A 14339-nucleotide genomic window follows, 5' to 3' on the forward strand; every position below is an offset into this window, starting at 1 on the left:
TCTCTCCAGTATTAACCTCTTTCAGTCTGTCCCCGTTCTCCCCAGCTCTACCCCCTCCCCTCTCCTGTTAACTGAAATGCATCAGTGGCTTTCTTTTCATTGTTTTCAGTGCCAAACTGCTGGGACAATCTCACTGTCCTTTCTGGCGTGTCCCCTGCCTACCCTCCAGCCTCATCTCTTTTCTTTCACATACGCTCAGCTGAGATCATAAGAAATGACTTTCAATTTCCCACACTTCTCGAACTTTCTTGCTGTAGACATTTCCCAGGCTGGTCACTCTGATTTTGAACACATCTATTCTGCCTTTTCAGCTGGCTAAAAAGCTCCTCATCCTTCAGCAGTCAGCTTAGAAATCCTCTCTCTGAAAAGGCTTTGGTGACCCACCCAAGGGAAGAGCCACTGACATCTTCTGCTTTACCCTCTGTGTTCCTCCCATCAGAGCATTAACCACACTGAATGTTCTCAGAGGCTTTCTACACTTACCTTAGTTACCCTTCTATCTAGCTGGGTTACCTGATTACCAAGGCCATGACATGAAAAGCAACAAATTATAAGTGGGAATACAGGCCTCTGCAGACAGATATATGGACTGAGGTAGAAATTAACAAAGAATAGCCTCACCGCAGGAGAGGAGAGTTAAAATACAAAACTTAAAAGTCTTCTGGGATTTTTTTTTTTTTTAGGTACAAGCAGAGAGTCCTTGAGAATTTCAATGTTCATAGAGAACTGTATGATAATATTAAATAATGGTAACTCTGGACCATCAAGGAAGGCATGCACACTTAAGAATGAAAACCATATTTGAAAGAATTCCAGCAAAATAGTTAAAATAACATTTGATAATTTATTACATTTAATAATTGCTCTAGTAAATTGTTACTGCAGTGTCCCCTGGTAATCTCAAAGTGGTATTTTTGGTTCTAGATATCTCTAATTTTGTCTTTCCTTCCTCACTGAGATGATGGATGATAGTAAATGTAGTTGTGCATACATGTAATTGATAAAATATTTTGAAAATATACAGAATATAAAATTATACAGTTTATACAGTTTTTCAAATAGAATTTATTGCATTGGTCAATTGTTTTATTAAGTCTCTTTGCTGACTTTTGTGAAGTCTTTGTTTGTAATAAAACTATCATTGTTACATTTATAGATGCAAATCTATTGCTTCGATGCAGACCGATTTTCAAGTTTTGAGGAAGCGGTTAAAGGAAAAGGGAAGTTAAGAGCTTTATCAATTTTATTTGAGGTAATCATTATACATAGATTTAGCATAAACTTAATTCATATTTTATTTGCATGAAATATCAAGACATACTTTCTAACAAATAAAAGAACTCACAAGTGGAATGGTAACTGGTGGTCATTTTTAAAAAGGGTGACCCCTTGGTTTGTCTGTTTAAAAGGGGGCTCTTGTGTTCATTAATTGGGTACGTCTCTTCCAACTGGAATGAACTGTTCTGCAAGTGCACAGGTTTGCTTATTTGTACATGCATAGCTTCATAATTATATAACTAACTGCAAATCATAATATTTTAAATTTTACTTTTCTTAGAGGAAAAGGTAAAAGTTATTTGGTATTTGTTTATTTTATTTGTCTTTACCTTGCTGTGAAAAAAATAAGTGTGTTTGGAACACATCATTTTTGAGTACAGATGCTCCTCAACTTACTTACAATGGGGTTAAGGGCCTGATAAATCCATCATAAGTTGAAGATATCATTATCTTTAAAAAGCTCCAATGGGTATTTTGGAGACATGATGTGATGTGAAAAGACAAAGCACAGTATTCAAACAATGTTGGCAACACAGTGCACTGTAGAGTTGTTATCGGTTGTTTACCCTGCTAGCCAGCATCGCCGTGAGAGAGTAACTAACCACATATCACTAGCCCCAGAAAACATCAAAGTTCAAAATTCAAAGTACAATTTCTACTGAATGCTTATTGCTTTTGCACCATCGTAGTCAAAAAAAATCTTAAGTCTGAACCAGCGTTAAGTCAGAGATTATCTGTACTTAAAATGGAGTTAAACTGTTCAATTATTTTTATTGAATAGTTAATTGAATGGTTTATCCTGGCTTCAGAATGTCATTCTTCTTTAACAGGTTGGACTAGAAGAAAATTTGGATTACAAAGCGATTATTGATGGAGTCGAGAGTGTTAGTCGTTTTGGTAAGCAACATGGAGAAATACCTTTCTTCGAGATTCTATTTTGGTTGCATATGAATTTTTACATTATGATAAAGATCACTTGTTCCAGATGGTGGAAAGGTATACATTTTTAAAGAGGAGCAATCCCTCACTTCTCACACTTGAAGGTTTATACATTTCTCACCAAATAAAGAACAATTTATCAGAAAATTTTGTTAAAAATCATAATATTAACGTAAGTGTGAAATTGAAGTTTTCTAAATGTATTTTTGGAAAAATTTAATTATGTCGTGTATTTAAAACATATTTATCTATTCTGTCTCTGCATTGTACATCCCTTAAAGATACTAACTTCTAATCTGAAACTAGTTAATTTTATAAAAATAATACTTTAAAGGAATTTTTACTCAAGTTAAAATTTCTTGGGGTTTCCTTGATAAATCCTTTGCTTTACCAAATGAGGAGATAAGATTTTTGGAAGGTGAAGCTTAAGTAGAACAAAATGCAGTATGCTTTGGTATTGTTCTGCCTGCTATCTCATGGATCTTGTAATTTGTCACAAGAAGTGCTTTTGACAACATTGGTGATAGACTACAGACCTGTTATTATTGTTTTATTTTTATTAAGCAGGGCATTAATGCTGTACTGAGTGATCAATAAAATGAGGATTATTCCTCTCCAGGAAGCTGCAAAATTTGAAATCAGAAACAAGACTCACATAAATCCTTTTCTTGAAAGCAGAAGGCTAGTCTAGGACTGATTCATCTTTGTCGATTACATGTGAGGTTCTGAATTGACTGAACTTTCCAAAAGTCAGGAGTATGTGAACTCCTGCAGTGCAGCTTTCATTTTTTTTGAAAGGCACAATCAAACACAAGATGAAGCTGTTATCTCTCTCCATCCACCCAGATTGAAAAATTCAACACTGAATGCCATAAGCCACCCTTAATTTTCCCCTCATTGATTCAGAAAGTGGATTCTATCCAGACTGAAAGAAGGCAGCTAGTTTCAGTTCCTGAACTTGAAAATGTATAAAATATGAATTCTGAATGTTCCAGGCCTGGCACCAGCCTGTGGGGACAACAAAAGTGATGTTAACACTGGGTTGTTAACCCTGACTTGTGTAACCGTGGGACCTTAGACACTTTCTCTCAAGGATTCTTCCCTTATTTCTGAGGGTCTTTAGGAAGATGCTCACATGAGCTGAAGAACAAATTTGCTCATGTTCTTTGACTGAAGTTTCCTTTTTAATACATACTGTCTGCAAGTCATTGAGAGAGGTGCTTCATAAGAGCAACAGTGACCACTTACTACCCACCCCCCAAGAATATGGATTCCCTGACAGCATTATTCTGCCTATACCCTGACTCTTAATTTGGAAGCAGTACTGATAGTTCTTGGACTGGCTGGGGTCAGAAACTAGTCTGTGCTCATTTACCCTATCTGTCTGTCTCTCTACCCAGCTACCTATGCACCAACTTTCTATTTCCTCTATTACCATAAAACAAAATCCTCCATGCCTGTTAACTTACCCCACTAAATACTTAGTATTTCCATCTACTCAGCAAGCATATCTAAGGCTATACGATTGGTAGAGGGCAGAGCCAGGGTTTACATCCTAGTCCACAAAGTTTGTTCCACCATACTGTGGAAATTTATACTAGTTATATGTTTCAGAACACATATAAAATACTTGTCAATTTTATTTGCATTGTTGTTAGACATGATCTGCCCAAACTAAATAAGTTAAGTCTTCCTGAAGTTAAATGTTTCCATTTTGAGAGTTCTTGAATTGAGAGACTTTAGAAAATCCCCTAGCACCCAATAAACTGAAGCCTTCCCGATATTGGCAGCCAGCCATTGCTGCAGGGAAACTTCAGGACTGAAGGTAGTTCTTGTCTTTAGAGAGCAACTGTGGAACTGCAGCTAAACTCCCAAATCCCTCTCCATGTGCTCCATATATGAGTTTTCCCAAAAAATAAATAAATAAATAAAACACTTTTCAACCGTCATTCAGATTATAAAATCTACCTTGTTATAATATGGTCTAGTTGCTTGTTTTCTATATTCCCTTCTAAGAGACAAAGCCCATTTCTCTTTCCTTTCCTCAGCACCCCTCCCCACACACACACTTCTTTCTTTCCCTTCTTTCCACCATACCTACTGTATAGATAGGAATTGTTCTATTCATGAAATGGAGAGAGAGAAGGTGATGTTGTAGCAGTACAAAGACAATACATTAATATTCCCCAAGAAGAGCACATAAAAAAGAGAAGTTAGTTGAAATCTTTCAAGTTGCAAGGAAGAGACTCACCCCAGGTAACATCATCAATGATTCTCAGATAAGAGTTCTCATTACTTATGGTGCTTTCTTAATCATAAGTTCAGCCCAGGAATTTGTACACTGAAAAATCCTCACTGGTAGTTTTGATGTGGCCCCATCTTCAATAGCATTGTCCTAAGGAATAGGAGTTGGTTTTAAGTATTTAGAAGCTGTTCCCTAGTGCTTGGCCCTGCTGTGGTCTTTATCTCTGTGTCTGTCTCCCTCTCCATCTTTCCCCTTCCACTATCAACCTCCCCATGGAAGGATCTGATTAGTTGATTCATTAATCATCAATATTTGTTCAAGCAAATAGCGATTGCATGAATGAATGATTGATCCCAAATAGAAGAGCACTGGTCAGGTATTACAATAGTGAGGTGATTCATATGAAGCACATGTTTTTTCCAAGCCACAAAAAAAAAAAAAAAAAAATCAGTTTTCTCAGAAGATGAAGGGGTAATTGAAAATCACTACTGTAATTGAAAAGTCCTGTGATATCTAGGACAGAAGCTTAGGGCATGTATGTAAATAACCAAACAAAAGGTACAAAATAGTTAACACGTCCATAAGAACTGTAATTGAAAAGTCCTGTGATATCTAGGACAGAAGCTTAGGGCATGTATGTAAATAACCAAACAAAAGGTACAAAATAGTTAACACGTCCATAAGACAGACTAGATGACTGCTATTGAGGTTCAGAATGGATTCTATATTGAGGAGAAAGAGGGAAATATCAAAAACTCTCTTTTTATTCTTTCCCTTCCTCTTAACTTTTTTAAAAAATTTCTTTCCAATTTTAAGAAAATTCTCTCTCTCAGGTCTCACTTCTGCTTTCCTTTTCCTGGCTTTTAGCTCTCTTGGTATCCATTTATTTCCTGCCTAATTAGCAGTGAATCAATTTCTGGCTCCTTATCCAATTAGTATTCTCCACACCCACATTTCCACAAAATATTTGTAAGATAAATTTTGTCTTCAGCAGAAAAAGGAATAATTACAGTCCATTGATGATTAAGGAGGGGTTCTTTAATCACAAAAATTTTCATGTATTAAAAACATAAGTTTGAAATTGGAAATTATTCATAGATTAAAAATAAATATTCTCCTGAGTTTCTGAGAACTCGAATATGAGTCTGAATTCTGATCATCTTATCTTGATATTGGAGGAGAGGAGGAAATACTTTTAGAAGTTACAAATTAGTCCATTAAACCAAACATAACTTGAACTTTCTAATGGATTAAAACTAGATTTAGTTTGTATCTACACAACACTATCAATTCAGTCAAACAGGTTTTTATTTCTAAGATTCATTCTTTAAATCAGACTGAAGGCAGTTGTATCTAACTTTAATTATTAACGTTACCCCTCCTTTCTTCAAGTGTTTCTGTGTTATGGAAAATTAATACTCAATAATCTAACTTTTAAATAGAAGTATTTTTTTTTCTTTGAGGCTTTCTGGATATGCCCAATCTTTATAGAATTTAGAGCTAGAATAGACTATGTTCATCTAGTCCAGTCATTTTATTTTATAAAGTAGCAAATGTGGTTTAAAAGACTAAAACCTTGCAAAAGCTTTGCTTTACTTGGGGTTTTTGACCTTGGCTACATGTTTGCAGCACGTGGGGATTTAAAAAAAAAAAAAAAAAAAAAAACACAGATGCCCAGCCTCCGCTGCTGGATTTTAATTCATATGGCAAGGGTGGGGGTCTGTGGTATTGGTATTATTTTAAAGCTCCCCAGATGATTCGAATAAGGAGTAAAACTATCTACACTGTGCCACCTCACTTAGGCTAAATTAATTGGCTTCAGCAACTATTTCTCAATGACTTAAATCTAGACAGGACAGAAGACATGCACTAGGCTGGATAGTTAGGAGGGTAGAAAATGAGTTAGACACAGATCTCATTAGGAAGCAGATTGCTGCCTATATGAGTGTGGCTGGTACACAAACAGCTGCATGACCAAGGCAGCGCTATTGGTAAGTGCTACTGGAAAGCTGCAAAAATGAAAATGGGACTATTCAAGGAGACAGATTATTTGGATTGTTTCAGAGTTTGAAGGCCAGATGGACCACTTAGGAAAGCTCCACCAAATTTTGTATGGAAATTCTCTAGTATGGATACAAGTTTATATACAAAAATAAATCAGTATTGTTTTATGTGCATGTATGTGTATATACATATACATGTATATACACACAAGATGAATATATATATGCATATGTGTGTGTATTGTATACAGAATATATTTTCCACTCTAACTTGCCTTTTTACTCTCTTAATAGTGACTATTGATGAATAAATCTTGATTATTGTGTTTGAAAATTTATCATTTTTCCTTTTACTGGTAATGTTTTTGTGTGCCATTTCAGAAATCTCAACCTACCCTAGGGTTATGAAGATAATTTTCTATATTTTCCTTTAAAAACATTATTATTCTGTTCACGTTAAAATCTGCAGTCTACTTAGAACTGATTTGTGCTTATGGTGTAAAGTAGAAAATCAAGATTCACTTTTTTCCGTAAGGATATTCAATTGATACAGCACTGTTTATTGAAATGGCCATTTATTCCACACTCCATAGCAATTTTTCCTGTCATCAGGCAGGTTTGGGTTGGGACTCTCTGTTCTGTTCCACTGTTCTTCTTTTTGCACAAATACCTCACTATCATGATTTCTACAACTTTATATGGTTGGTCTTCCTTTTGTGGTAATGAAAGTTCTCCAGATTTGTTATTATTCAAGATTGTCTTAACTTCTCTTTGCACTTACATTTACATATCAATTAACACACATGCACACACACACCCCTCCCCCTTCAAATTTAAAAGTTCAATAAATCTGTAAATCAATTTGGGAAAAATCAACACCTTCACAATACTGAATCTTTCAATTCATAAACATGATATTTTCCACCCCTTTAAAAGTTTTATTTAATTCTCTCAAGAATGTCTTGTAATTTTCATTATAGATATTTTGCACATCAATTGTTAGATTTACTTGTGTTTGATATTTTGTTGCTATTTTAAGTCATATTGTCTTTAATTTCATTTTCTATTGTTTGATACTGGTACATAGAAATACAGTTGTTATTTTATATCGGTCTTATGTGCACTGACTTTGCTAAATTCACTTATTAATTCTAATAGTCCATAAATTATTTTCAATATTTTGCATGCATTATCATGCTATTTGCAAATTGTGATGGTATTATTTCTTCCTATGCCATCCTTATGGCTTTTGTTTCTTTTCCTTACTTTATTGCACTGGCCCAGTCCTCCAGTCCAATGTTAAATAGAAGTGGTGATAGCAGAACATCCTTGTCTCATTTCGATAAGTCATCCTTAAATGTGATATGGGCATTTGAATATAATCTTCATCAAAATAAGGTTTTATTTTTGTTTTTCATGAACTGGTATTGAATCTCATCAAATGATATAACTATATCTATTGAGATGATCATATGATTTCTGAATATCTTTAATACATAAAATCCTCTTTGGCATCTTGATGTTGTAAAGATAAAGCACCTAATATTGCATAGTGATATATGAAAGACAGTTTGGGTTATGCTACCTTTATCACTATTTTTTTAATTTTTCTAAAATGTTATTAAATTTTCAGTTCTCAATAAATACATAGCAGTGGCTCTGCTTCATAGAAGCTTTGAACAGCTTAATTCCAGTGTTGGGATTCCAGCTGCGATGTATATTATTACTTTGTAGGAAAACAGGCTGCCTTAGATTCATTCGTATTGCTGAACCTTCTTCCAAACTCAACTGACAAGTATTACAGTTACAATGGCTCCTTGACATCTCCTCCCTGCACAGACACCGTTGACTGGATTGTTTTTAAAGATACAGTTAGCATCTCTGAAAGCCAGGTAATCTTGGAAATTCAAACAAATGAAGTAACTTGAAGCAATTAAAAAGAATTATTTTCTAGCTTTGCTGTAGAAAATCTTTTTTAAAGAGTTTACTGATGCTTTTGATGCAGATATGTTAAATTATTTGGCCTTCTTTCCAGCTGGCTGTTTTTTGTGACGTTCTTACGATGCAACAGTCTGGTTATGTTATGTTGATGGACTACTTACAAAACAATTTTCGAGAACAACAGTACAAGTTCTCTAGGCAGGTGTTTTCCTCATATACTGGAAAAGAAGAGATTCATGAAGCAGGTATGTACTGAAGCATAATTTTTTTACAACCCTCATAGATTCAATATAGGAGTTAATTGTGGTATAATGGAAAATATACAAGACTTAGAGTTTTAGAAATATTTTGATTATTAGTTTTGTAGCTTTAGGAGAGCTGTTTAACTCTCTTAATTTGTTACTGTGTATCTATAATGGCAATTTAAAAATTCATTCTAGCCAACCGCCAGAAAAAAAAATCATTCTTCCCCATATACATAACTCAGTTTTACAGATGAGAGAGAAAAACAGATTCAGTAAGGAAAGTGATTTTTCCTGAGCACACAATAATATGTGGCAAAGCCACATACATACTTCCAGATTTACTTTATGGCATTTTCCTGTGCTATGAGCCATAAGAAGGAATGAATAAGAGTTGGAGGAGTTCAGAACTTGGGGAGATCACTTCTGGTTTGGGTGATCAGAAAACCTCCATGGGAGAACCACATTTGAACTGAGTCTTGGTGTTTTAAAGTGCTCATCTTTCTATTGGCAGCTTCCAGGGAAGAACCTAGCTCCTAATACGTATTGAAAACAAATGCACTAAATTATTAACAAGTTTAAAAAGTGAGTCTTCTTCCTAGTTTCTTTCTTCGGGGGAAAAGAAGTTTGTCCTTGTTAGTCACAGCCCGTGGAGATGATGCTGGGGCAGCAGCGGGAGTCTCTGGAGCACCCTCTGCATCTTTTGAAGCTGAGAAGACACAATCAGATGTATCTGCTGACTTTTCAGTTGAGGTTGAGGTTGTACTGGTTCATGAAAGAAATAATTGCAGTGGCTTTACTTTGGGGACTTAAAACCTTTCCAAGTAGATGGTCTTCTTTGATCTCAGCCCTGCAATGAATTTTTTACCATGCATAATATTAATAATCATCTGCTTTTGGAAATGAGGCATTAAAACAGCGTGCTTTTATTGCCTTACTGTGGTATTTGTGAGAATTGTTTATTCTTTAGCAAAAATAAATAGAGCTCAAGACAACAGTGATAAATAGCTATATTTAATGTGACATTAAGTTTCAAATTAAATTGCCCCAAAGTGAAGAAATTTAATTATATTTCTCCAAGCAATACTAAATACTATAACATCCTATCTGGTAAACAGAGACAATTGATTAGAAAAAAGAAAGGGGATTTAACCATCGCCTTTTCTACAGTGTAATAGACCAAATAAATTATAAATCAGATTCTTTTTTGTCATATACTTTTATCAATTATATTTTATTAAAACCCTTCTGTGGCTCCCCGCTGATTTTAGAATGAAATCCAAACTGTGTGTCATTGAATGGTATGCTACATAGGATTTATTAGGTGCTTACTCCGCCCAACCAGCATCCTTCTCATGAGGTCCCCTGAAGGTGGAAGACCACATTCTCCCAGGTCATCTCCCCTTCGTGGCATGCTCTTCTCTGCTGCCTTTGCTTCATTTCCCTGCCTCTTCTCATTCTTCAAGACTCAAGTAGGGCATCACATGCCCTGGGAGGCCATCTCTGATGCCACCTCCATCCCCCCAAGTCAGGCTCTGGCCCCAGTCACAGGACTGTACCCTCAAGGTAGCACCACACTCCTAGAGTATACTGTCAGTGATGCATCTCTGTAGCTGTGTGGTGTGTCCAGGTGCTCCAGACTCCATGGCAGCTGTGGTAAGGTAATTGCCTGATTACTTATTTGCCAACCCCACTAGATTCTGACCCTCATAAAGGAAATAACCAAGTGTTTTATCTCTTTACCTCCATCGCTGAGCTAAAGTAAAGTTCTCCTTCACTAAATACCGCAAGAGTGAAAGAATTCATGTCCATTTAATAACAAAAATGCAGGTTATGCTTGATGGGTGCTTCCTGCAGTGTTTAATGTATAAACCTATGTGGAGTTCTGATTTAATGTAGAACATTGTTTTCACAGTTCAGTGTTGAAGGTTCAAAATAATGATAATAATAACAAAACCAGCAATAGCTACCATGTATTGTGTGACTTTACCGGGCATTGAACTATAGAGTACTTGATTTAAACCTCACATCACTCTTATGAACTTGACTTCATTTTCCTCATTTTTTAGTTTGGGAAGTTGACATTAAATGGCTTGCTCAAGTTTACACAGCTAGAAAGGTATAGAACCCAGGTCTATAAAAGTCAAAAGTATTTGAACCCAGGTCTTCCTTATTCTAAAGACTTCTAAAGCTTTCTCCACTATCCTTATATTTACAGAAGACATAATTTCTGCTTATATAACTTAAATAATAAAAACCGATAACTAAAGACATGAAACATTAAAAAAAATAGTTTGGGCACTGTCAAGTCAGGTAGACTTTTGATTTCAGACCCCAGCACCAATACTTACTAGTTGCATAAAAATTATCAAGTTACTTAACCTCTCCAAGCCTGTTTTCTCCTATGAAATAGAAAAGTTAAAAATGGTCACCTTACAGGATTGCTGTGTCATTTAAATGAGCTAAAGTTTGCAAAGCAATACAATCCCTTGAACATAATGTGCTCCAGACTCCTAACTCGTATATTGTCATGTGTATGTATGCATAAAGAGGCAAGGCATCACAAGTATGAGGTGCTATTCAAGTTTTACATGTTCATGGCATTTTAAAATAACTTATTGAATAGAATTATAGATGCACTTCAGATCTCATTTGTTAGCTCTGTAATATATGTAATGCAAACTTTTTTTAAAAACACATGCAATAAAATATAAAATGTTTGTCAAGGCAGAGTAGCATGAAGGGAGTGTCTTTGCAGCATAATGTATTTGAGCTATGAGAAATTTGCTACAATTTCATGAAAAATGTCAGGATGAATTATACATTAGTAGACTTACCTTCTTAAAGGTCAGTGGTTGTAAATAGCATTTGTTAAGATGACATGTATGTAAACACTGGACTGTAACTATATTCAGAAAAATGAAATGAAGATTATTTACTTCTTAAAAGATTCTATGTTACAAAGTGAACTATTGATGAAGTTACTGTGTCCCTAAAGAAGATTTAATGAAGTCACTGAAATCTGAAAGACTTCTTTTGGCAATTTACCTAAAGTGAATGATGTAATCATTCAGAAGTGTAAAACAGTGATAGATCTTTTCCAATTATTATATGTAGTGGTTGTCAATGTTTACAATAGTTCTGTTCAAATCTGCTGCTCCCTGAGGAGAAATCACAAACTTGATGGTTATCTTCTGGGTCCGTAAGTCTTTAAGCTTCTTTCACAGTAGTCATGAAATTACCTGTCTTAATATTTTTTAAAATGAGGGTCATAAAGCTCAAATAAGGATGTGGTGGACTTATCAGTGTGCATTCCTGCAGTACACTGTCATCAGCTGTGTTAAACTCGTGGAACTTCAAATTAGTGGGAAATAACTGAGGTAAACCTCGAGTATTCTCAGGTAGTTATGACATTTTCTCTGCCATTTTCCAAGAATCACCTCCCTGTCTTTTCACATCCTTCCACATTTTTACACATAATCATGGAGCTGGGACTGCACCTTCTCCCTCGAGGAAGACTGTGCTTCTTCCAAGCAACGAAGGCAAAAAGGAAACTTGTACCTCCCCTTGGCCATCTGTGTTGACTTTCTTGATGAACAAAGAGATTTGTCACAGCCAATAATTCATTTGTATTTCTCCTCTATTTTGTTTCTTTCATTTTCCCTCCACTTGTTTTGCTTTTTCCTCATGACACTCAGTGCTTTGCTTATTAATCTTTTGGTACCTGTTTCACAAGTCACGTTCACTCCTATGTCCTAGGTGTTCACACTTCGTATAAGTAAGGAGAGGATAAATGATAAACTACAGGACTTTGTGTCAGCTAACAGTGTGCAAAGCTTTTACAGCTTTTAGTGAGAAATTCGTGTGATTTTGAAAAGCACAATCTAATTTGGTTTACATGGTAGATTTTTTTTTACAGGTTTATTGTGCATTCCCTTATAAATGGAGTCCAGAACCTAGAAACTAAAAGTACTCATTACCTCCCAGAGCTTACTAAGTTTAAGGGTTCAAAAGCTATCTCAAGAATGAGCTTCCTAAAGGCAGGGACAGCGCCATGATTCTTCATCTATATGTCAATAGTGCCTGGAACCAAGCAGATGAGAGTGGAATGTTAAAAATAAGTTTTTAAGCAAGAACATTTGTAACTCCCTGATAAGGAGACTGTATCCTCTTTCTTCATAATGAGGATCAAAACACCTTGGCATTTGTACAGTACTAAAGCATTACTTATACTCTATATGATTTGGCATGGGCCCCAGATGGGTCTGAACCTGCTCATAGCCAGAGGCTTGCAAGAACCAGGTTCTTCCTTTTGTCCAGTGTTCCCTAAACAATCAGCAACTATGACTCAGATTATGTGATGACTCAGATTATGTGTAGATATGGAAAGGAACCAGGGTGTGAGATGTAGTCCTGAAGAAAGGAATGAGACTTCAAAAGAGTCTGAACTCCTCATGATCAAGGAAATGATATTTTTGTTACTATTTTATTCTATGGGAGCTTGTATTTGGTGTCTGAGTACATACTGACCTGGGAAGCCCTTCTTGATTTTTAATCTAGATAATGTGTTTTATACAGTATATATCCTTCTAATAAAATAAGTAGACTAGTTTCAATAGAAAATATAAAGAAAACCTGGAAAACGAAGTGTATATTAATCACTTCCTCCATTGTCATTACCCAGCTTTATGTTTGAACACCAAGTAGTGTATAGGGAATTAACTAGATTGTTATTTAAAAGATCCAGTCCTGTCTTATAGGAGAGCAAACCTTTGGCAAAATTATAGACTATGTACAGAAGAATAGGCTTTTTTCTTGAGGATATTCTAAAGTACATATTTTTTTCCATAAAATCCTGTATTTCAGTATCTAAAAGATAAGGTTTAGCTGCAACTTTATAACACATTACTAAACTGTTAATTATTAGTAAACAAAAGCAGTGTTTTTGAAATAAATTTATAATTAAAATATAAGCTCAAAGTACTAAACAAATAATTATTAAACTCTTACATATGTATAAGGATGAAAGCAAAGGAACAAAATCCTGCTGGGAAAGACATATAAATTTCTTTTTGGGAGTCCTACTTTTATATTAATTCTGATTCTTAAAATTTAAACGTCTACTGATTGCTACTGTTAGCGTGAGATAGACATCCAACCAAAGAAGTTTGTGCTATTTAGGCAGTAGTCCTGTAGGGTATTTTACAACTAATACTTATATATTTTTCTCAAGAGACCTTTATGTTTTGTTTACATGCATATAAGTGATGCATTTTAAGAGTTTAATCTTGAGAGTATAGTTCACTTTATATCAATATCACTTACTAAAAAGTTAGATTAATTTTTAGAGGACAAAAATCTACAAATGATATTGTCCAGAATCACTTTCCACCTTCTAAAAAATGGACTTGGGATTTATTAGAAGCAAGAAGGAAGCTGTTCCTCCAGTGACAGTTTATATGAACAGCTCACCTTGAGATAATTTGGTGATCTTTTGCCATCTGGTGGACACAAATAGAAGTGTCACTAGAGAGCATAACAGATGATGTAGTCTAGACCTAAATCAGAATACATTTTCTTATTCTGAATTTATGTTTTTTGATAATGAAAGAATTGTCTTCTTTTTTCCTAAGGAACATCCTACTCTAAGTCCTTCCTAAACAAAAACCAGCATCAGAAGTTTTCAGTGAA

General features: G+C 35.1%; 1 protein-coding gene across 4 annotated transcripts in view; it reads left to right on the forward strand.

The window, feature by feature from the left end:
• Nucleotides 1-14339, forward strand: part of PTPRZ1 (protein tyrosine phosphatase, receptor-type, Z polypeptide 1) — a 168175-nt gene that overhangs the window by 91444 nt on the left and 62392 nt on the right. For all 4 annotated transcript variants that reach the window (XM_008580512.1, XM_008580513.1, XM_008580514.1 and 1 more), the window contains exons 5-8: nucleotides 1157-1252; nucleotides 2109-2175; nucleotides 8200-8357; nucleotides 8501-8651. In XM_008580512.1, the coding sequence (XP_008578734.1) occupies nucleotides 1157-1252; nucleotides 2109-2175; nucleotides 8200-8357; nucleotides 8501-8651 (472 nt within the window). The remainder of the gene's footprint in view (nucleotides 1-1156; nucleotides 1253-2108; nucleotides 2176-8199; nucleotides 8358-8500; nucleotides 8652-14339) is intronic.

Source organism: Galeopterus variegatus, unplaced genomic scaffold (genome assembly GCF_000696425.1).
Source record: "Galeopterus variegatus unplaced genomic scaffold, G_variegatus-3.0.2 Scaffold2115, whole genome shotgun sequence".
In the NCBI taxonomy this organism is placed as follows: Eukaryota; Metazoa; Chordata; class Mammalia; order Dermoptera; family Cynocephalidae; genus Galeopterus; species Galeopterus variegatus.